This window comes from Anas acuta, chromosome Z (assembly GCF_963932015.1).
Source record: "Anas acuta chromosome Z, bAnaAcu1.1, whole genome shotgun sequence".
In the NCBI taxonomy this organism is placed as follows: Eukaryota; Metazoa; Chordata; class Aves; order Anseriformes; family Anatidae; genus Anas; species Anas acuta.
In genome coordinates, this window is record NC_089017.1 from 16,758,166 (window position 1) to 16,782,549 (window position 24,384).

At 35.7% G+C, this 24,384-nt stretch overlaps 1 protein-coding gene across 5 annotated transcripts in view; it reads left to right on the top strand.

Moving 5' to 3' along the window:
* The window catches only part of IPO11 (importin 11), a 93,229-nt gene that overhangs the window by 37,760 nt on the left and 31,085 nt on the right, over positions 1-24,384 (top strand). For all 5 annotated transcript variants that reach the window (XM_068667684.1, XM_068667687.1, XM_068667683.1 and 2 more), the window contains exons 17-26: positions 388-493; positions 2,387-2,513; positions 4,243-4,276; positions 4,450-4,490; positions 5,694-5,810; positions 8,545-8,658; positions 11,487-11,602; positions 13,123-13,199; positions 20,647-20,726; positions 21,398-21,478. In XM_068667684.1, the coding sequence (XP_068523785.1) occupies positions 388-493; positions 2,387-2,513; positions 4,243-4,276; positions 4,450-4,490; positions 5,694-5,810; positions 8,545-8,658; positions 11,487-11,602; positions 13,123-13,199; positions 20,647-20,726; positions 21,398-21,478 (893 nt within the window). The remainder of the gene's footprint in view (positions 1-387; positions 494-2,386; positions 2,514-4,242; positions 4,277-4,449; positions 4,491-5,693; positions 5,811-8,544; positions 8,659-11,486; positions 11,603-13,122; positions 13,200-20,646; positions 20,727-21,397; positions 21,479-24,384) is intronic.

A 24,384-nucleotide genomic window follows, 5' to 3' on the forward strand; every position in this document is an offset into this window, starting at 1 on the left:
TAAATATATGATATTTTTTAAGCTTTTTAACAAGCAATTAGGCAATGTCCTTTACCTTCCTATTTTTTCCTGTCTGCAAGTAAATGAACTGCAATGCTGTCATGACTATATTCTATCTATTTTATAAATAGGGATATTTTTTGGCAAAAGAACTGTCTGAGGCCTCTAATGAAACAACTCTTGATATTAAAATGAGATCTTCATTGTTCTTACTGCTTTTAACCATTTTCAGGAGTGTTTAAGTTCTATTTAAGTTATATACATTGCTTTTGTTTGTTGCACTTACACTAGCAAAAGTGTTTTTAGTCTTAAATTAGTCTGAGTATTTAGAATTAAAAATAAAACATTAAACAAAACAATAAGCATGACTTTATTTTTTTCCCCCAGTGTATAATGCAGTTGGACTGGCTGCTTATGAGCTATTTGATAGTGTGGATTTTGATCAGTGGTTTAAAAACCAACTACTAGCAGAACTACAGGTTTCTCATAACAGGTAAACACCTTGGTTTGGTATGTATTTGTTATTTAAACATGAATTATTGTTATAAGTCTGGTAAGATAGAAGATCTGATTGCAAAACTACAAAATGCTTGGTATTTAAAACACATCCACTAAATGAACAGAGACATGAAATATGAATATATAAACACTCACACATGTGACAATGTTCATGAAACTGATATTTTGTTAATGTTTGTTAGTGTGGTGGCTATTTTCCGCTCTCTGTAAAGATATTATCACTCTGTCCTCTTGAAGCTCTTTGACTTCACTAAACTTTCTCAGCACAGCCATATTTTCTTATTTAAAGAAAATTTCTTAGGCCTCCAGACTTCCCAGAACCCCTTAGGCAGCAAAGTCCTCCTGAAACCTGTGGAAGTGATTTCTGTGAAGCTGTAGTTTAGCCAATGTGGTGATTTGTTCTTCTGTACTAGTGCAAGCCCTCTGTATCACTTCTCAGTTAATTTGGCCAGCAATAAAATACGGAAGTAGGGGCAAATTTGAATTACGTTTACAAAGTGTGAATGATTACACTCTGGTTCTATGAGAAAAGTATTACATAGTTTGTCTGCCAAGGGTTTTTCATCCCACCAAAGTCCTCTTCGCTTGGATGGCCTTCATCTGAATACCTGTCTTTAGTGTCTAAGGTATTGTCTTAAGTCTTTAGTGTTTAAGATATTTTGAAAGATATTTTTTGGTACCTCAGAATAGAGATGGACGACTCCAACTAGGAAGAGAATTTTCCTCCCATTTCCTCAGAATGTCACCCCTCCCTTGGGGGAAGAATGCTAAATGCTTTTCTACTGCTGTCCTCATTAGGTGAATTCCAAATCACTCTTTGACTCAGAATATGTCTTACTGTGCTTTTCAAAGTCATTGGTAGTGACCCTAATGTCCTTTGAAAAAAATAGCTATTTTTTCTTCTGTATTTGAAATTCAGATAACAGTTGAGTCTGGTGAAATGAAATATGAACTAATTTGTATGCTAATGCCCTTAAGAGCTGCTATAAGTTGTAAATGACTTTACATAAAGAGCTGCTAGTTGACTTTTTTATTTGTAAATGGCAGTTATAAACATTTTCTCTACAAATACAGTTAAATTTCATGTACAATGGAAGATCCTGCTAAACTTAAATACTTGCCATTACAGTATACTTCTCTTCTAATTATTTACTTTAACTGTGTCCGCTGATGCTTTTTCTATTTTCCTCATTAGTCTTTTTTTAATATCACAAGTTTATCCTGCTATCTGCCAGCGGCCAAGTACTGTAATGGTTATGCTAAATGTCAGAAAAATGGGAATAAATGAGAGATCCTGTATATATGATTGTTCCTTTGCTGTAATGCTGCCCCAGCACCAGTCTCTAAATAAAGCTGATGTCATATTGGCAGCATATTCTGGTTTTGGCATATTTATGGTGGTATATTTATGCAATCTACACATATATCATAAGCAAAAATTGACAAAAACTCTTCCACAGGTGATACAGTTGTATTTATAGTAGGAAAAACCATTTGGTTGGCATTTGTGATATCCTGGGATGAAATTCCTGTGGGGGCAGGAGCTTACAGTAGTTATTGCTGTGTTATGCGCAAAATAAACAGTGTTTGTGACAACTTCAAGATTCGTTTAGGAAAAGTGGTGTTTTTTTGTGTGTTTGTTTTCAGACATGAATTTGTTTCCCAAGCCTTCTGGTGAAGAATTTTGATTTGATAAAATCTACATTAAAGTTACGGAAAGTTGGTCTTGACAAAATAATTTTTTTTAAGTTGTTTTGCAGAATATTGTTTTTGTATTGATTGTTAGATTTATTTTTATCAAAGTATTTTAGAACAGCAAACATAATGAATGAATATAATATTTTTTTCCCATCTTTTTTTTTTAAAGGTATAAACCAATACGTCGACGAGTAATCTGGCTGATTGGACAGTGGATTTCAGTTAAATTCAAATCAGACTTGAGGCCTATGTTGTATGAGGCAATTCGTAACTTGCTTCAAGACCAAGACCTAGTGGTAAATATAAGAAATGTTTTGGATTACACATGCTCTATAAACATAAGTGAAACATGCATACTGTACCTTATATAAACTTTGGAAACTCCATAACATCACACTTCAAAGTCTGTTGTGTCGTGCAGAAAATAATCTGTTTGGAAGTTTGGGGGGAGTCTGTGGAAATGCTGGAAAACAAGTTTGCAGGCATGAAACCAATTTAAGATGTCCACTAGGTGATAAATCTGGGAAAATGAATGGCAAGAACGTCTGTTTTTGTAACAAAGTTGTGAGGCATCTTGAGATAGATTGTTTATTAACTCAGGAACACTTTGTGTAGATAAACTATATCACAGAATATCCTTGTTTTATGTGGTATACAATATTATTTAAGCATCAACATAGCTATTGTCTGCTGGCAGATTATGATAAATGTCATTGGTTGCTAAGCTGCTCTTTGAGCACAGCTCTGGTTTCAAGCAACAATTTCAGTTTACCAGCAGGTGAAGTTAAGTTGAGAAGCTGTATTAGTGTTTTTTTTTGTTTTGAAGAGACCTAGCATCTACCCAACAAACAAAGCAAAAGAAAAAAAAAGAAGAAAACTTCCAAAACCTAGATAGTTTGTTAGTTAAATATTACTAGCTGGCAATCTAACAGTTATTTCTGTGACAGCTTCTCCAGACAGCATTAGCAAAAGCAGAATGAATTTCCCTGCCAATGCTATGACTTCTTAGTTAGTGCTTTCCCGATATCTACCAGGGAAGAACATGCTACCTTTTGAGATTGATTTATTTGCTTTTTGGGTGACAGCAAGAAATGAGATAATATCAAATTAAACTCCTTTGCCGTTGCGACATTTTCTATCACAGGCTTGTGATGGAAAGATCTTGCTTAATTCTTTTTTGACTTCAGTGAAGGTTTTGCTTGAGTAGTTTTTCCAGGTAGTATCTCCAGGTAATGCCAAACAAACCGCAAACGATACTAAAAGCAAACAACGTGGCTTGACTAACGTGTATCAGAAGTAGTGTGGCCAGCAGGACTAGGGAAGTGATAGCTTCCCTGAACTTGGCCTCTGGTGAGGCTGCACCTCAAATAAATTCTGTGTTCAGTTTTGGGCACTTGACTACAAAAAGGACATAAAGGTGCTGGAGTGTGCCCAAAGAAAAGCAACAAAACTGGTGAAGGGTCTAGAGATTAAGTCTTATGGGGAGCAGCTCAGAGAGATGGGATTATTTAGCCTGGAGAAAAGGAGGATCTGGAGACCTTATTGCTCTCTTCAACTACCTCAAAGGAGGTTGTAGCAAGGTGGGGGGTCAGTGTCTTCTCCCCGGCAGCAAGCGATAGGACAAGAGGAAATGGCCTCAAGTTGTTCCAGAAGAAGTTTAGCTTGGATATTTGGAAAAATTTCTCCACAGAAAGGGTTGTGAGGCATTGGAAAAGGCTGCCCCATGGAAGTAGTTGCTTCACAATCCATGGAGGTATTCAAAAGACAGATAAAAGTGGTGCTTAGAGATATGGTCAGTAGACTTGGCAGTACTAGGTTAATGGTTGGATGTGATGATCTTGGAGGTCGTTTCCAACCTAAAGGATTCTATGTTTCTATGATTCTGTAACCAAATTTCTTAGAGGGTGACAGAACACAAAGAACAATTCAATTACTAAAATAACTGGTTTGATATTTTTAGATACTATGTTGATAATCAGGATAATGTTTAATGGACATAAGTGTTATGTGTATTTTGTCTTTCAGGTTCGTATTGAAACTGCTACAACACTGAAGTTAAATATCCTTTTACTAACATAGAAACTTGATTAATTCTAAATTAGATGTTACTGGAAAATAAGCAGCTTTAAACTTACTACTAAAATTTTCACATTATAATTGATATGTATTCATAAAATAATAGCTTACTGTAGTCTTGTGCAATGTGAATTATTTTCCTTAATGGCTTTTTACCTGTTGATGACTTTGAATTCAGAACTGACCAGTTCTTACCGGTAAGAGCATCTATATGGATGTATTCTCATGAGCTGGCATATCCATAGAGAAAAAGCAGGAAAAAACATGTCCTATTTCATTTTAAACCGAGTTATTTAGTAATCAGTGTGTCTGCGTCTGCATTTATTTTGAGTTTTCATAGGGCAAAATGTGAAGATTCATGTTGCTGCCCTTAAGGTTGCTGATGTGCAGTATTCAGACAGACAATTCAAAACCTGGCTATTGCAATTTCTTCTTGTGGTGTTTAGTACTTTATATATCACGTGTTACCAGATGCTAAGATTTTTCATGCTCAGACAGTATGTATGCGGTTGTTAGTGAGTAGTTTCCTTCTTGCCTGTTTCAAACAGTACTTCGCAACATTCTGTTGCACATCAGTACTAAACATAGACATGTGGTTAAAATAGTGCATTAAAAACATGGATTTGTTCTCCTATTTTGGTGTTTCTTAATGTGGTCATCATTGCTGGCATTGAATAAACAAAATGCTACTTATAAATGCAGCAAAAAATTATTTTGATACTTAAACGTAGCAGGTATTTGTCCTCATTAGGTTGTGACCTCTGTGTTAACTGTAACTTTGGGGGGAGGAGGAGGGAATGAAATGCAGAGTGTATCTATACTCTAAACGTTGGTTAAGATGTTTTTTTAAGTTCAAAATCTAATTTTTACCTTCTGATCCAAGAGCTGGAAGACCATGCTTTTGCTTTAACACTAGCAAAGTGTTCTGTCTGGAGCAAAGGTTTTCAGCTTCATAGAATTTTATTTGTGAAATCACATTCATACTACCTGAAACATGAAAATAATGTGTACAGATTGATTACATACTTGAACTGTTACGTAAGAGCGTATCTGAATTATGTTGGTTAGTCTGTGGATATCTAATGTGCATTTTCCCAAATGAAAGAGTAACGTTTTGCACACTTCTATGAAATTTGAAAATCACTTAATCTTTCAGTGTTGTAAGTGTACTGAAAAACTAACAATTCATATTACTGATTGGAAAGGGTTCTTCAGCAAGAGGGTAGTTGAGCACTGTTTGGACAATGCTCTCAAAATTAGGGTTTGATTTTTGGGTGGTACAGTGTGGAGCCAGGAGTTGGAGTCAATGAATGGTGTGGGTTGCTTTCGACTCAGGGTGTTCTATGTTTCTTGGATATTTTTTTCGGTGGTCTAATACCTAGTTCTTTTTTTTCTTTTAGTATCTGGAATCCATGTTTACACTGCTCTTTCAGCTACTTCAGGAAGTAACAGAATGTGACACAAAAATGCATGTTCTTCATGTTCTGTCATGTGTGAATGAGAGAGTCAATGTACAGGTATTTTTCCTTCTAGAATTCAGACAGTGTTAGCTTTATATTAACACCACAGGACTTACTGTTTTGTGCTTTTGCAAAAATAGTAGAAAAATAGCATTGTTTAGTCAACTGGTTGTTGTTAGGGTAGGTGCCTGTATTATTTCCTTTATTTGGTCATCTACTTTTTAGTTTTCATTTATCTTTTTGTGTAATATTGTTCTTGTTCCATGTTCTGGTTTAACACGTCTGGCAGCTAGATACCACACAGCCGTTTGCTCACCCTTCCCCCTCCCTGTCTGGGATGGGGAAGAAAAATGGGAAAGTGAAGCCTGTGAGTTGAGATAGAGACTGTTTATTAAGACAGGAAAATAATAATAACAATAATAATAACAATAATGATGATAATAGCATTACATAATTACAATAATGTGTACAAAGCAAGTGATGCACAATGCAATTGCTCACCACCCGCTGACCGATGCCAGCCTAACCCAAGCAGTCTGGCCCTCCCACCCCAGCTAGCCACCCCTAGATATTGTTCAGCATGACCCCATATGGTATGGAATACCCTTTTGGCCAGTTTGGTTCAGCTGCTCTGGGTCTGTCCCCTCCCAGCTCTTGCTGTACCCCTATCCTGCCCGTTGGCAGGACAGAGTGGGAAGCTGAAATGTCCTTGGCTTGGTGTAAGCAGTGCTCTGCAACAATTAAAACATCAGAGTGTTATCAGCACTCTTCTCATCCTAAGCCAAGACATAGCACCCTACCAGCTACTAGGAAGAAAATTAACTCTGTTCTAACTGAAACCAGGATATTCCATTACTATAACTTGTTAAATTACTATTTATTTGTGGGATTCACTCACTTTTTGGAGTACAGAATGCATTTCTCCGCTTATTTTAATGCATTTCTTGCAATTTTCATTTTTTCCGTTTTGTATTCTAGTTATATCATCTTACATCTGATCCATAACTTTATTAAACCTTATATATTAGACATTTCTGGGGACAAAATGCTTTATACTCCCAAGGAATTCTCATTGGCATGGGTAAGGGTCAGGATTGCCTGTACAGCACTAGTTAACACAAACTTGGAATTTGAAATGCAGTTACCAACTTCCTGCTAAAGTATATAGTTTGGTTTAAACTTAAAAGATGATATTTTTTGCAGAAGTAAAAATTAATTGTTGACTGCTTTTGTCTCTTCTGGTTTGCTGTGTTACTCTATTAAGGGCAGAGACAGGGCATGCTTTGTAGTTTCTCCAACTTCTACAAGTAATTCTGTGTGAGAGCCAAATGTAGCTCTCTTAATTTTCCTTCATAGGAACAGTCAATGTGATAGCAGATTTATCTGCATTTGTATTTATATCAGCCATGGAAGCAGCAGGAAAAGCGACTTCAGTAAGAATCTTTGAGTCTGTTAAGGTTAATTCATTATTAAGTGCTGTAGGAAAAAAGACTAAAGTTTTAGCCATGTAGAGCATCATAGAGAAAATTAGGTTAGGACAACCATCTGGAGGTACAATGCAAGCTCACAGCATGTCAGAGTTTATTCAGGACCCTCTCCAGCTGAATTTTGAACATCTCTGACAATGGCAATTCTGCAGTCTTTGTTTTGAACTGAATGCTTGGTGTTTTGTAGTAACTGTGGATAAAAACTAGCATCTGGCTATTGACTTGTTTCTGGGAGAAAGCAGTTGCTGTGTGGTTTTATTTGTGCTTTCTTTTTAGTAGGGGAGAAGCTTTTCAGATGACACTCTGTGTGTCATCTGAAGGGTTCATATAGGTTTTAGAATTATGTTTAGTGTCCTGTCATGGGCTCTTTCATTCTTGTCATTATCACAGGGTAGATGTAACCCTGTAGTGATTACCCTGTAGTGATTCTGTCTTTCTCCCCAGAGCTGAAAACATTGTTAGTTTGAAAAATAATTCAGTGGGAAGTGACGATTTTCTTGTTTCCATTTAAAATTTTATACTATTCCTTCTCAAAAAAATGTCTGAGTTTTGATCTACATTGGAACATTTATATCTGAGTTTACTTCGTTTTTCTTGCTTTTTGTACTTTTCACCATTTTGGAAAACTTCTGAAACTTAAAATAATCTTTAGGGATTTATAAATGCTTAATTCTCAAGTCTTAAGCACAGAAAACAAAACTCTAGCTTGTTAATAGTCCTGCTGTTACAGATGTCAAGAGAACAGGCATACACTTAAAATGTGCAATAGGTAACTTCTTGGTTATTTTGCTTGCAATTGAGTTTGTGTTTTTTTTGCTGAAGTCCTGGTTTTTTTGTTTTGTTTCCCAGAAATATGATGATGATAGATGTAACAGCTTCAGATTAGAGTCCTGCTCTGGAAGCTTAGTATGTTTGAAAACTTCATATAAAATAGCGTTCAGGAACTACACTGTCTCTAAGGCTCCTTTTTCCTGGCACTGCTTCTGGCCTTCTTAAAGGATTCAGCAATTGCGTTGTAGTGAAGATGCATATGATGCAGATATTGAAATGTCTTCAGTTATTAAGTTACCGCTCATGTTCTATTTAATACTTCAGCTTTATTGTCACCACAAATGTTACCATGTTAGATGTGAAATGTTAGCATGTTGTTTTCAAACCCCTGTGCGGCCAAAAATCACTTCAGTCACAGAGTAAGGAATATGCTGTTTAAGGGAAACCTCTTAAATCTGTCAGAAATCATGTTTGGGGTAAATTAATGGCATTTTTTCACATATTAAGAAATACATTTGTGTTTTGAACTTCAGATACGACCATATGTAGGATGTTTGGTTCAGTATTTACCACTCCTTTGGAAACAGAGCGAGGAGCACAATATGCTGCGGTGTGCCATTCTGACCACGCTAATCCATCTTGTTCAGGTAAGGTGTCAAAAGTACAGAAATGTTGCTGGTGTTTCCTTCACTTTTCTCTTATCAGTCATGTCTGCAGGCTCTCAATGTGTATGTGTGTTTGGGGGGGGGGTATAATTTCTTACATATTTATATAGATAAATTTGGATATACTTTACATATTTTGGCTTTAAAGACTAATTTTAAACGCTATTCAGTCTTATAAAAACATAGTGCTATGAATGGAGATAACCACAGCTATTCATTTATATTTATAATATTTAAGTATTCAACTGTTTTGTTTCCAGAGGGTTGTTCAGGAAAAGCAGTTCTTTAGGCACATAAACTTGCGTTCTGGAGCATTTTAGTTTGGTTTCGTTATCTTGGAATTGAACCTCTTTTGGTGTCTGTAAAACATCTTGTTCTGGCTTCCTTTCTATCCCAGAAGATATTCAGAATGTCAGTCGCTTCAGACTTCAGCAGTGCACGTGCACCTGTTTCCCCACTGTTTCATTCAGCTCTCAAGGATGCAAAATTCCTATTTTGGTTGCAGGCTTTGTGAGGAAAGTGAGCCATTTCTAAATCATAGGCTGAGAAGTAGGCCATCATAACTAGCTTCAGAGCAGTGCCTGTTTTTTTAATTCGGCTTTTAATTCAGGTTATCATCAAATGTTTATCGTTTAAATCCTAACTGTTTGGTTTAATGTCTTTCAAGGATTTTTTTTGGCATTAACTAATTATGGGTCATCTATAGCATTCTGACCCTTCTGTTACCATTTTTACTGTTGTCTTTTACTATATAATCCATGATACCTGTAATGTGCTCTTACAATAATTTCTGCAACATTATGTAGCACGTGAGAAAAATACTGTTTCTCAGCTTTTATGATGTTCTCTTCTGCTTTGTTCATGTGTTATATGGAGCAGAGATAATAGCAGCTTTGAGTTGCCTGCTTCGTTATATAATTAATTTGCTTCACATATACTTTGAATTTCAAATTTTGATTTTCTTTTGAGAATTCATCCATGCTTATAAGTCTTTTCGAGTATATTTGAGCATTTTGTCTTTCTCAATGTTTGCTTTAAAATGGTATTGTCAAAGCTATTAAAATTTCTTTAAGTATGGTCTGTCACCTTACCTTTATTAATGACTGCAGCTTCTAAGTGCAATAACGTAAGTGTAGTAATACTGAGAATAAAGGTAAATACAATGATTCTTAGACCATTTTGTTGTAGATTTTTGTAGACGTTTTTGTAGTTCTGCATGTTGTAGGAAACTTTTCCTGGCCCATAATATATTGGTGGTGTTTATCAACATTAGGTTTCATTTGCACATAGTTCATTTAGTTAATTTTGTATAGTTCCCTTGACAAAGATAGATCTAGGTATAACTAAAAGACAATGATAAGATCTAGGTATAACTAAATCCTTAAATCTGAAATAAGAAATATCCCTGGTCTTGGCAGGAAAAAAAAAATGCAGTAAGTTAATTAAAAAAAGAATAAAGTGATCTATAACCATATACTGCCTGCAGAATTAATGCTATTAAACACTTCCCTAATATGCATTGTATCCCACAAACCAACCTTCTCTAGTCCATACTGTATCTCCAACTAACTAACTAAATAAATGTAGAATTAGCAAAGATTGTGAAGGGCTTCTGGGATGTAGGGCAGCTTCCATACAGGAAAAGATTAAATATGCAGGCAGTCTTGAACCTGGGGAGAGGCATGACTAAAGGGATATTATTGAAGGTCTATGAAAACATTAACACTGGAATAAAAGTGTAAAAGGAGCTGTTATATGTTACAACTAAAATAAAAGTTATAGTTCTTTTAAAAGGCAGGTTAGTTCATTAAAAAAAAATAATAATAATTCCATAATGCATAAATTGTGGAATTTCTTACAGGCCACCATAGAAGCCAAAACAAAATAAACTCAAAAGAGTTCAGACACATTTATGGAAGGCTCTTTGTTGTTGTTGTTGTTTCTCTTTTAATCAAAATTTATTTAAAAACAGGAATAATAAATTATTCTACAAAACAAAGCCTTAATTGAAAAATATCAGTTTTAAACTCAAGTTTACAAATGTTAGTAATCATATAAAAGCTGCATTCAATTAGCCTTAGTTCTCTCTTGTAGTAATATTGCAAAATGGCCAGTAGTTTCCATTTTAAGAATTCCAATTTTGTAAAATTAGTTTTATGTGTAGCTTCAACAATGGTTACCTTGAGCATATTTTTAATTGTTTTTGTTTTTTATTGACTGATGAAGGAAAGATGTATTTTACATCCTTGGGAAGGAAGACATCTTTGCATATGACTCATGGATTACTTAAAAAAAAAAAAAAAAAAAAAAAACACAAAACTTTATCATTAGTCTGTGAATCTTTATTTAGGAATAAAATCAAACCCTTTTCCTGTTCTTAGAATGTGTCAAAAGATTTAGGATGTGGTAATGTCCAACCAGTAATTCCTTTCTGATCTTTAGCATAATTTATTTAGCATGTAATCATTTAGTATTTGTTAAAGCTGTGACTTTTTCAATAAATAGAATGACTAGTAAATGTTATTTAGGAATGTGTATTGTTCCTGCAGACCATTGGTAGCTGCTCATTCTCCAAAAGTTTATATAAAGTTTCTCAATACTTGTTGAGAGAAAGCTTGAGTATCAAACTAAGCAGCTTCATGTTGCATGCAATGGAAGCAGGTTCAGTGTTTGATTTCTCAAATGCATGTTTACAGCATATAAATTTCTATTTATATAGCATTACAGATCTTTTTCAGTTCTATCCATGAAATGCTTGAGTTAATTTTTTGAAGCATTTTACTTATTTTTTTTTTTATTTACTCCTACAGGGCCTGGGAGCAGACAGTAAAAATCTCTATCCTTTTCTACTTCCGGTTATTCAGCTAAGTACAGATGTCTCCCAGCCTCCGCATGTCTATCTTCTGGAAGACGGTTTGGAGTTGTGGTAAGAAAATTCTTTATCAAATTCTAATACTTAATTCTTCTTTTTGTATCTTTGGAAGGAAAAAAAAAGGGATATAACAAAAGCTTCTTAGATATCTTACCTTGACATCATCTATAATAGACGTTTTTGAAGAAGTAATGTTGAAGTGTTGATAAAAGAAACACAGTTGAAAGTGACTGCTTGAGTAGGAACTCCTTTTTGAGGCAGTTCGTAGAAACATATGGTTTTGTTTAGATAATAAACTGCAAGACAAAGTCTAGAATCTCTTCAGTGTGTATGCTGAACTAACAATTTGACATGCTTGACTTGAGCACAATAACCCACTGATTCTCAGAGCTGGTTGCTGGAAGAGATGGTGTGTTTTAAAAGAATAAAATTGAGAAGTTATCTTTCAAGTGTCATGCTATCTCATGCTATCTGGTGAGTGAACATAAAATAAGAAGTGGCACTGATCTATTTTTAACTGCCTTCTATGAAGGGAGAAAACAACCTTAACCTGAAACAAATTCAACATATTTTTTTTCTATGGGATAGGAATATATTAAAATTGTCTTATAACAGTGAGAGATTAATTAGATCTAAATTGCAGGTAAGTATCTGTAGTTCAAATGCCTAACCTGAAAATGATCTGTTTTATGTTACAAAGATTTATAATGCCATTGGTAGGGAGGAGCAACTTTAAATTGCAAGATCTTCACAAAATCTAAGACAGGGTTTCAGATCAGAACATTCATATTTTATCTTACCAACCAAAAACATTCTGTGATTTATCAATGCTGATCTTAAGGTGGTTGTTCTGATGCCTATGCTGAAGAATGTATATGGTATTTTAAGTTGTTCTAGAGCATCAGAGATACCTGAATGTAGCTGGCAGAAATGTTGGGACTATAAAAACTATTTGAGCTGGTTTCTACCATAGCTCTTGAAGCACTGCAGACCTGGTCTTTACACCATCAATATTCCCACTTCTCTGAGTTCAGCCCAGGATCCCCAAGTCGGATGCTTAAACTTCCTCACTGCTCCATTTTTGAGGTTTTGTTAGTTTGTTGTTGTTGCGTTTTTTTTTTTTAAACCAACAACGTTCCCACCTGTAAAACAAAAACCACCAGTAGCATATCTTTGTTTTACTACCTTAGCAAAACCGATGACTCCACTAATGTGTATTTTCTTTTCTCAGAAGGAGCAGTCAGGCATTAGAATGGGTTGCCCAGGGAAGTGCTGGAGTCAACACCCCTGGGAGTGTTTAAGGAAAGGGTGGATGTGGTGCTTAGGGACATGGTGTAGTAGGGCAATGGTTAGACTGGATGATCTTGGAGGTCTTTTCCAACCCTAATGATTCTTTGATCCTTTATATTGTAAAGGACTGATACTGGACTTCAAATATGCTTCAAGCAATTGTTATGTGGTTTTCATGGGTCATGTACATATTTACTTCAGGTTGCAATGCTTTATATCTGTCAAAACAATTAGTCAATGTTACCCATAAATCATTTGAATTATTTCATCTAATCTATTCTTAGGTTAGTGACGTTGGAGAATAGTCCTTGTCTTACACCTGAGCTCCTGAGAATATTTCAGAACATGTCTGCCCTTCTTGGTGAGCCTTTTACTAATAAAACTTCAGTTTGCTTTTTTTTTTTTAACTTCCTGTATTGTTACTGAAAATATAACACCAAATTTGCTGAGTTTTACTGGTGTGGGTTATATATTTGCCTGTTCTGCTTACAGCCATGATGATTTCCAGTTTCAAGAATTGAATTTTCCATTATTAGCTTTTCCATTATTTAGTCAATAATTACATAGGAGGTTTTCAAACTCTCTAAATGTTTAAAAGTGTATTGGACAAGCAACACTGAAATTAAAGGCAGTAGTTTTGCCTGAGTTGTTGCCAAATATAAACTTAATAATGAGAATTAAGGTTCAGATTTTTTTTCTTTGCGAATAAATGCGGTATAAAAATTTTGCCTTTCAATTTCATTATATAAATATTTTTGATTAATCTTTAGTTGTGCTTTTTTAGGCTGTGGAGCTCATGTAGCAAATATATATATTTTTAAAAGGAATGTTTTTATAAGATTACAGTAGCTGGCTTTCTTCTTATAGAGTGATTTTTGGCTCTTAATATTTTATTCTGACTGAAGGTCAGTAGAAGGTTGCAACACAGTGGGTAGGCAGAAGATAATTCCTTCTGTTACAGTGTTGCTTTAAGTACACTAGGTCTCTAATGACAACTGTGCTCAGGAAAGCTGTATTTTGTACTGGTTTTAGTATTTATCTCCAGATACACCTTTTAGTTTCTGTAGCTGCCCAATACTTTCTCTTCACTCATCTACAAACATTCCTTTTCTCCTCCTTGTTGCTTGTTAGTAGTAGGTAGTCTGCTCTGGGAAACTCACAATATACAAGTGGCCATGATTTTTATGGGTGTATCACACTACCACTCTACTTGTGTTAAGTTCAGAAATGGGCTGTGTTGATGCTTTTCTTACATTTTCTGCTTCTGTTTCCTGCCTAGTTTTCGAGCAATAAGTTCCATGGAAGTGATAGGGATGAATGGAAACCATGGCACACACTTCAGACAAAATGTAGATGTATTATGAAATCATAGAATCAGATAGTGGCTGGCTTTCTGGGCTGCAAGAAGACATTGCTGGCTCATGTTGAGTTCCTCATCAACCAGAACTCCCAAGTCTTTCTCCTCAGGACTGCTGTCAATCCATTCTCTGTCCAGGTGTATTTGTACCTGGAATTTCCCTGACCAGTGTGCGGGACCTTGCACTTTTGGTGTTGACCTACTTCTCAAGTTTGTCAAGGTCCCTCTGAATGGGATGTGTTTCCTTCAACATGTTGACTGCAGAGCTCGGTGCTGTTGGCAAGCTTGGTGAGGGTGTGCTCAGTCCCACTGTCAATGTTGCTGACAAAGATGTTAAACAGAGACAGTCCCAATACTGACCCCTGAGGAACACCACTTGTCAGTCATCTTTATTTGGACACTGAGCCATTCACTGCAACTCTTTGAATGCAGCCACTCAGCCAAATCCTTATTGGAGTGGTCCACCTGCCAAATCCATGTGTCTCCAATTTAGAGAGAAGGTTGTTGTGTGGGACAGTCTCAAGTGCTTTGCACAAGTCCAGGCAGAGGATGTCAGTTGCTCTTCCCTATCTACCAAAGCTATAACCCCATTGTAGAAGGCCAGCAAATTTGTCAGGCATATGTGCCCTTAGTGAAGCCATGGTGGCTGTCACCAGTCACCACTGTATTTTCCATGTGCCTTAGCGCAGTTTGCAGGAGGATGTGCTCCATGATGTTGCCTGGCACAGAGGTGAGACTGACTGGCCTCTAGTTCCCCAGTTGTCTTTTTTTCCCATTAAAAAAAAATAGATGTTATGTTTCCCCTCTTCCAACCAGTGGAAACTTCACCAGGCTGCTGTGACTTCTCAAACATGATTGAGAGTGGCTTAGAAACTTCATTCACCAATTTCTTTAGGCTTCTTGGGTGTATCTCATTAGGTCCTGTGCAATTGTGTACTTTCAGGTTCCTTACACGGTCTTAGACCTGATCCTTTCCTACAGCAGTCAGTCCTTTATTCCCCCAGTCCCCGCCTTTACCTTCTGTGACTTGGGTGGTGTGCCTAGAGCACTTCCTGGTGAAGACTGAGGCAAAAAAGTCATTGAGTACCTCAGCCTTCTCAATTTCATGTGTAACCAGGACTCCCATTTTCTTCTTAAGAGCACCTGTGTTTTCCCTAATCTTCCTTTTATGAGGGATGTACTTGTAGAAGTTCTTGTTGTTGCCCTTGACATCCCTGGCCATATTCAATTCTACCTGGGCTTTAGCTATCCTAACTTGACCCCTGGCTGCTCAGACAGTGTCTCTGTCCCAGGTTACCCATCCTTGCTTCTACCATCCATAGGTTTTCTTCTTGTGTTTGAGTTTGACCAGGAGCTCCTTCATCCATGCAGGCCTCCTGGTGATTTTGCCTCACATCCCCTGTGTTGGGATGCATCGTTCTTGAGCTTGGAGGTGATTGCTGCAGACAAGGCTGCCTTTGAGCTTCACATTCCCCACAACCCCCTCCTTGTTCATGAGGCCCTGGAGAATGAGGTCTATCTTCTAAGCTTGTAACAACTTGTTTTATTTTTTTAATGAATCCTGGAGAAGAGCAAGACACTCCTTTGGAAAAAATATACATTCCTCAAAGGAACATTTCTTATTTTTATTAAAGAAAGTTAGTGAATGATACTGACAGCATAAATACTAAATATAAGCTAGGCAAGTTTTACTTAAGGTGAGGCTTCAGACATGCTTCTGTCAATTTTTCCTACATCAGAGATGGAGTTGAGTGGTGAAAATACAATTGCACTTGCAATATGTAATCATAAACTGATTTCCTTGTATAGCCTTGTGGAACTAGTTTACTTCTTGATCATTTTTCTGACAAACTTTTGTTTTCTGAGTGCCTTTTCAGTCAAAAAAACTATGATTTCTATAATCCAAAATAGTATATGTTTTCCAGAAAGCAGAAACCATTCTGATGCATATTTTGCGTGCAATTCAGTTTTTTGTTATATCTGGCTGGACTGCTTCCACATATAAACATGGCAATGCGATACTGAAATAGTGCTTAAATTTAAAGTTAGTGCTAAATTTATTTTCAAGTTATGTTGTTATAAAAACTGCAATATTTCTAGTATGCCTTAGGCACCTGCTTTTTCAATACATTGTACTTGTAAAAGGGATCCTCCACTTAAATCCAATGCAACAACACCGTTTAACCTTCAGCCACCTGAAGAAGAAAATATGTTAATCAGAAATGACTGTCCAAGTTAGTTAAATTACTGCTCAGTCTTAATTCTATTGTAGTTTCTCCAGTAGATAGTGGCAGTAATGATATGAAACGTCCAACATTTAAGAAAAACACTCCTTTACCCATCCTTCCCACCATGGTGATGTAACTGGCAAGTTTTATTTTCACTTGGACAGATGCAGAAACCCATTTGACTTTTGAGATCCTCAAATTCTTAATCTCAAGATCCTGATGTCTTATGTGCCCTAACTTTCTGAGGTAAAATACATGAAAAAAGTGCACTTGAGTCTGGTTCTCATTCAGTCTTAAGTTTCCAAAGTGGAAGCTGTAAAGAAAATCTGGTGAAAGGGGGGGGTCATAAGTAGATGATTGGTTTGCATGTCTTTCAGAGCTGGCAGGGACCTGTCTTCAAGGCACTCCACAAAATTATTTTGTTGGAAATACAGTATAAGGAATATGAACCTTCTGACCTTCAGTTTCTGAATTTATTCTTACTGAATGGAATTACTCTAATACACAAGTAATATAATTGTGTTTCTGCTGTGATTAACTAACTACTCTGTCAGTGACTGTGTTCTTCTGAAAAAGTGTGCTATTAGAGGTCAAGATGGTTGAACTAGAAGAGCTGGAAGGAAAAGAAAGGAGGAAAGTTCTTAAATAAGATTTTTTGGACATCAGAGAGAGGCAGCATACTCTGTCCTGCTGAGAATGAGAAAGTGGTTATGGGATAAGCCTTTATGCTAGAGAAGAGAAGTTCCGCAGGCATTTTGTTTTCTTATTTCATCTTCTTCACTTTCAGATAATGATTTTTAAGACTTGTTATTAATGTTAACTCTCATAGAGGTACTATATTCATGTATGCATAGGTGACAAACTACTATGGGAATCAAACTGTATATGTAATAGTGCAGCTTTGACTCTCACCCAAAGGCACCGTGGAAAATAGTGTTGATGACCATTTGTATGTAAGCATACGATTAAGGAGGCATAGAAAACAGGCTGACAATCGTAGATTGTATATTGTTGAGTTCGTTGGCTTTTCACAGTGTTGTAGCTTTTGCTTTGAACTAACTGCTTTCGTGGATGAGGTCCTGTGCTTACGTGGTTGTGACTGTATACCATATTCTTTAGCGAAGTGGTATAAAATTGAATGAAATACATTTTGAACAAATTGTCAGGTAGTTTTTGAAGTGCGCTCTGAATATCACTTAACTGGAACATGTTGCCGTGCTTTGTTTTCTGTTGATGAATTCGTATCTAGATGATTGCAAAAGAATGTCACTTGTTGCACAATTCTTATGAAGTGCTCTTATGATGCTTACCAAGATTTGTCTATGATTACTTCCTGGCCCATCGGTAGCACCTGGCAAACCTGAACTTTGAAGATACCCCTACTACTTCCTCTTATGCTTTCTCTGCTGGAGATAATCTTTACTGATAACAGTACCTTCAGGGTCCTTTGACTTCAATTCCGAACTTAAATTTACAGCATAAAGAAGCAATTGTTCACCTTTGCTTCTCCTAGATCTTTTGGGAGAATTTTTATGACACATATATTCATGTGCCTGTTGGCAAGCTGTTCCAGTGCTGGATACATAAAAATTAGTTTGGGATTTAGATTTTTGTTTGAGTGTTTTATACATTCCTACTGCTTTTTTCATCGTTTGAGCATCTCTTTTTCATGGCCATGTCACAGGCTTGTAGCATATATCAACGTAAGTATATGTCAAACATCTCTTTTACAGTCAACTTCAAGGGGAAAAAATTAAAAAAAAAAGTTTCTGATTTTTAACTAGTTCCAATGTAATATATAGCTTTTCATTTTCAGATAAATCTGAAAGAGCTTTTCTTATGTTGGAACTGGATGTGAGTGGTACAAATCAATTAGATTTGCTTCTTAAAGTAATCAGTGCTGTCGTTAAATCTTAAAGATAGAATAGAATGTTATATTTGATAAGAGTAATTTTACTTGTATAGCTGACCTTCCTTCAAACAGCATAGTACTATCACTGATGTATAATAATAATTCACAGCATAATTGTAATATTTAATTTTCATTTCTGCACTGTTAATATTTAAATTCTGAAGAAATATAATTGCCCTACAGAGGGGTTGCAGCAGATTCTCTTAGTGCAGCAGATTGAATAATGTGGAATGGAGGAATATATTCTCTGTAGATGAATGTAATTCTGCAGCAAGACTGCTTAAAATTACAGCTCAATCTGATACAATTTCAGGTTGGGGTATGTCAGAGTCAAAACATACCTGCTTTAAGAAGCATCAGGTTTAACATGAAAAATGCTTTTAGAAAACACTGATCTTTATGCACAGATGACCAATTAAATTTTGTAGTTTGTCTTAACTGTTTTTTATTTCTGGCAAGAAATAATTTTGCTTGTAATTTTGCTTGTTGATTTTTATTATCTTTCTATCAGCTATCAAAAGCTCAGTAGTATTTCATGTTTAGGTGACCATTTATTTATTTGTCTACTGCATCAGTATCTGAAACTTAATGTATGGTTATATTCAATAAAAAAAAATAACCTGCAGGCTTCTAAGAAGAATGCAAGAACTTCAGGGAAAAAAAACAAGTGCAGTACTAGTAGTATCATAGAATAGTTTTCAGTTGAAAGGAAGGTTGATAATGACTTGGTTCCAGCTCCCCTGCCATTGGTGGGGGACTGCCTACTCCCTTCCCCCCCCCAGAAGGGATTGCTCAAAGCCCCAGCCAACCTGGTCTTGAACACTTCGAGAGATGTGGCATCCACAGCTTCTCTGGGCAACCTCTTCCAGTGCCTCACCATCCTCATAATAAAGACTTTCTTCTGAATGTCTAATCTAAATTTTCCGTCCTTTAGTTTAAAACCATTACTCCTTGTCCTGTTGCTACACTCCCTGACAGAGTCCATCTACAACATTCTTGCAGGCCCTCTTTGAGTACTGGAAGTACATCCCCAACATTCTTTGAGTACTGGAAGGTCTCCCCAGATATTTCTGTTCTCTAGGCTGAACAGCCATAAATTTCTTAGCCTTTTTTTTGTAGGAGAGGTGCTCTAGCCATCTGATCATCTTTATGGCCCTTCTCTGGACTCACTCCAACAGGTCCATGTTTTTTGTATGTTGGGGTCCCCACAGCTTAACACAGTACTCCAAGTAGGGTTTCATGAGTGGAATAGAGGGGGACTACAAAATATGGTAATAAAGTTAATATATCAGAATCTTTTGATGAGGTTATTGGATGGATGACTTGAAAGTCCATCTCTTTTCAAGTAATGATATTTAAATATCTAAAATGAGTGATAATAAGGCATGACCTGTACAATCACTGAGATATTTAAGTAATCATGCATTCAAAGCTCTTCAAGGGCTATGTCATATAACAGAAACTTTAATGATCTTTATAATGAGAAGGGAAAGAAGGAACTGTTCAAACTCTCTCGAAGTTTCCAGATATTGCAATAGAAAACCGGCCATAGTTTCTGTCTTGGAAAATTATCTGTAGTTTTTTCTTTATAAGCATCACTAGGTGTAAGCCCCACTTTCATAGAGACTGCATGCATTTAAGCCAAAAAAAAATACACATACCAGATTTTAGCCAACTCCTGGAGTTTCTTTAATCTGATAAGGATTATTTTTAGTCTGTGTATCAGACGCTCCCTGAGAATGTGCCTTTTTACCTCTTTCTTCAGATTTTATCTGTATGCCGTCTATTAGATCTGTGTGCTTTACTTAACTGAAGTAGTCATGGTATGGCCTATAGCTCAGCTTGTTTCAGTCTAGAAGCTCAATGCAATTTGATATGGCTCATGGGTCAGACAAGCAGACTTGAAATCTTTATTTCGCTCCTTTGATGCAACAGTTACTGAATCAAATAGGAAAGAGATGATGTATCAGAAAGTGCAGGACCCTCATAAGTTTTGTTTGTTCTGTCTTCAGTAGCTTCTTAGTGTATTATTACATCCAAAACTACTTTTTTTTTTCTTGATTAGAATTAGCTTTTGGGTTTATAGGATTTCTTGTGCTTCCATATGAGAACACGTTAGCTGAACCCAGTAACCTAGCAGGGAAATAGATTCAGTACCATTCAAATTCTAACTACTTTTTTTTTTTTCCTATTTGTAGGCCTTTGGCACTTTATTGCTGTATGATGAAAAACAGTTTTAAAAGTGGATTGTTTTGGTTGTATTTCAATTTGCTTATGAGTTTCTGAATTGCATGTTTATTTTTTTTTCCAGAGCTGAGTTCAGAAAACCTCAAAAATTGCTTTAAGATCATCAATGCTTATATTTTCTTATCATCGACTGAATTTTTGCAGGTACATTACCATGATATAATACCTCATATTCCTTATTAAGCACCTTAATTCCCTACTGGCAAGTTATTGTTCTTTTTTTAACAAATGCTGGGAAACATTGGGCACATTAACGTTTATACTTTTGCTCATTTGTGTGTATATAGGAATGTTAAAATCCTAGAATTATGTTGTTTATGGCACGTGGTGAACACTCAATAAAATCAGATTTCTGAAAGATTGAGAATTAATGTTGATCAGTTTAGTAGTTTCCTACCTGAAAAGGTCCTGTGCAGGGCAGTAATCATTACTCTATTGATTCTCCTGCCAGATTAAAATTAGGATAAGTTCTATCAAGAAATGAACTAGTGATATTATGCCACGATTTAAAATCTTCTCTGTTAAAAATATCACTAATTGTTTTGAAATATATATGTAAACATATAAAGCTCAGTGCAAGCTGGAATATAGGAGGTTCCACTTAAATATGAGACGAAACTTTCTCATGGTGAGGGTGACAGAGCACTGGAACAGGCTGCCCAGGGGGGCTGTGGAGTCTCCTCCTCCAGGGATATTCAAAACCTTCCTGTGTGATGCAATCTAGGTGTTCCTGCTCTGGCAGGGAAATTGGACTGGTTATCTTCAGAGGTCCCTTCCAGTTGCTGACATTCTGTGCTTCTGTTACTTAATTTCAGATGTATGCTGTTGACTTGTGTCGATCATTTTGTGAACTCTTAAAGGACATCACTACTGAAGGTCAAGTTCAAGCTTTAAAGGTAGAGTACAGTGAAAATGATGTTAATGTTCAGCTCCAGACATCAGTATTCTTACTTTCTAGTTCTGTCAAGTTTAAATAACATTTTCAAGTGTGAATATAGAACTTGTAGGAAAAAAAAACAGCTGATTTCACACATCTTATTACAGGAGTCAGAGATGTTTTAAACTACATATTTGAAGTGTATGTATTGGGAGCATGTATACATGCACACATGTATTTTCAAAAAAGTATATTTATATATGTATTTTACCAAGAGATGGCTAGTATTGTCCCATATAGAGCACTGTAAAAGATGATTCTATAATAATTAGCTGATGCGCTTGCTGTTCCTGTACCATCTCTGCAATGCTTTAAGTCATGTGATTTCAATATGTTTTTAAGTAAATTTAAGTAAAGTTTGAGTCCTCTTCTTACAGATTGATTTAGATTAAGAGTCTGAGATCTTCTCCACTTAGATTATTATAGAAAGAAGGTTAGTGTGGGCTTGCACCCTCATGAAAGCAGTTCATTTTGCAGCAAGGTAGCAGCATATTTAAAATGCCAGATGACCAATCACTGTATGGCAAAGATGATGCTATTCTTAGAAAACTATGAGGACACTGAGTTGCAAAACAAAGATTGTTTTGAGTCAAGGTAACTTGATGTAAACCGTGAATATTGGTCACCCAGGGAAGTTGAAGAGAATTTATCAAAGCTATTCAATTCTAGCTGAATTATAAAATGGAGAAGACAACATAAAAGATACCCACACTTGTAATTACAAATAAGAAGGCAAAATTAAGATGGTTAATAAGTTTTAAAACTTGTCCTATTTGTGTTTTCAGCTTGATTCAGAATTCAAAAAAAATATATTTTCCATTATTTGGTTCAAAATGCAACGTAAAGAAATGATTCAACTGTAAAAATTTTCAAAATCATTCAGCGCACATCAATAATGTAGATTCATTTTGAGTGTTTCTAATCATTATATGAAAAGAGATAACTACCTAATTGCCATATCTAACAATCCAAATCTGAGATTCATCTGTACCCTGTAAATCGGAATTGATTCCTTTGGTCATACAGTAATTTTACTTCTCAGTATTCAATACCAGTAAGAATAATAATCAAGAGTTCAAGTTTTGTAACTGGCAAGATAAGGCTGAAGTGATGAGACTACATATATACATTCATTATAAAAAGTCTTTGTGATTTTATTATTAAATAAGCATAAAGCATCAAAATTTACTTTTTCCTGCATTTCTGCACAAATAGTAGAATTTAATAGCTCTTGGACCTGTATTTACTAAATACTGAATGTATATACTCTTTATCATGTACATATTCTATATCACATTGCTTTGTATAGCACACTTTTTTGTACTGTGACATCATGTTCAGCCCATCTTTGCATTTGTCGTAAGTTGCTTAGTAGTAGCAACAGCTGCTTAGATGGAATTACTGGATGTTTTTTAAATTATTTAAAAAAAAAAAAACAAAGTATTTCCACACAAACTTCAAATGGTATTATGCAAGAGACCTTGCAAAATTTGTAAGCATTTGAAATATTGTATCTGACCTTTCAAATATTCCTTTTGAGGAGTTTCAGGAGGAAATAAAGTGACAATAAGAACTTTAGCAGTAATACAGGATCATATACTATACAGAATAGTAACTGAAGTTTTACTACTTACATTTTCAGTGGCAGTACTCACTAGGAACTTTGTATTGCTTATGAAGTCCAGTTCATTATAAACACAACAGAGGCAAAAATTAAAATCTCACCTACCTCTTTGGGTTGCACAACTACTTGCAGAAAGAATCTGTGGACAGGGAAACAACAGGAGGAGTTAATAGCCCTCCTCTATTTATAATTCCTGCTGCAGGGAGCATAAGGACTCTAGCTCTGTAGTTTAAAATGTTAATACCTATCCATTGATGGTATTATTTAGAGTCTGTTATTGGGCAAATGCATGATATAGCAGCTTTTAATCTGAAGCTTAAAATGAAATAACACTAGTAATATGGCATATTTATCCACTTGGCTCCAGTGTGACCTTGCAGTAGCCACGGTTTGTCCACTGTAATTTGAATACCTTCCTAGTATGCCTATCTGATCACAAAGGAATAACTGAAATATCAGTGTAAATATTTGTATTTTAAAAAAGAAAGTTTTATAAGACATCACCATACTGATGTGTTGAACAACAAAAAAAAGATAAATACTGGCAACAAATGTGGGAGTGTTCTGAAATACTGTGTTACATACAAGTTTGGCTTGTTTGAAAATAGGCCTTAGAGCAGTAAATAAAAGCATAAGGTTGAAGAACCTTAATTTGGTTAAGGCTTAAGACAAGTAATAATAAGACAATTTATTACAAGATTGCTGAGGCTTGATTCGACTTGATTTTTGAATTATCTGAGATTAAACAATGCGTTTTTCTGCTGTTTTTATCCAAAGATAAGTGATGCTATTAACAAATCCGTAGAAATAAGGCACACACACAAACACACGAAAAAGGAAATAAAGGGGTGAGACCTAGTGAATAAAAAGAGTAATTCTGTTATTACTCCAATACTAAGAGTAGCATATAAAAGAAAAAGGAGAGGAGATCTAAAGCAATCAAAACTGGCTTAAATGGGTTTTCTGTGTGTGTGTATGATGACTGTATTAACGCATGTCTTAAGACAGTTGAAATGATTGCTAAATTATCCTGTCAGTAGCAGTGGTTAGTGTCTAAGGAGAATGAGAGGATTACAGAGCATGAGAACTTAGATCATCTGTCTTACAATAACTCATAACTGTCAAATGTGTTAGGTAAATGAATACCTTTTTCTCTTCTGGAGGAGGTTGTATCAAACAAATGTTAATCCTCTTGTCAAAGAAGTTCTGACTTTTGTGGTCACTTTGAAAATTCTTCTGAG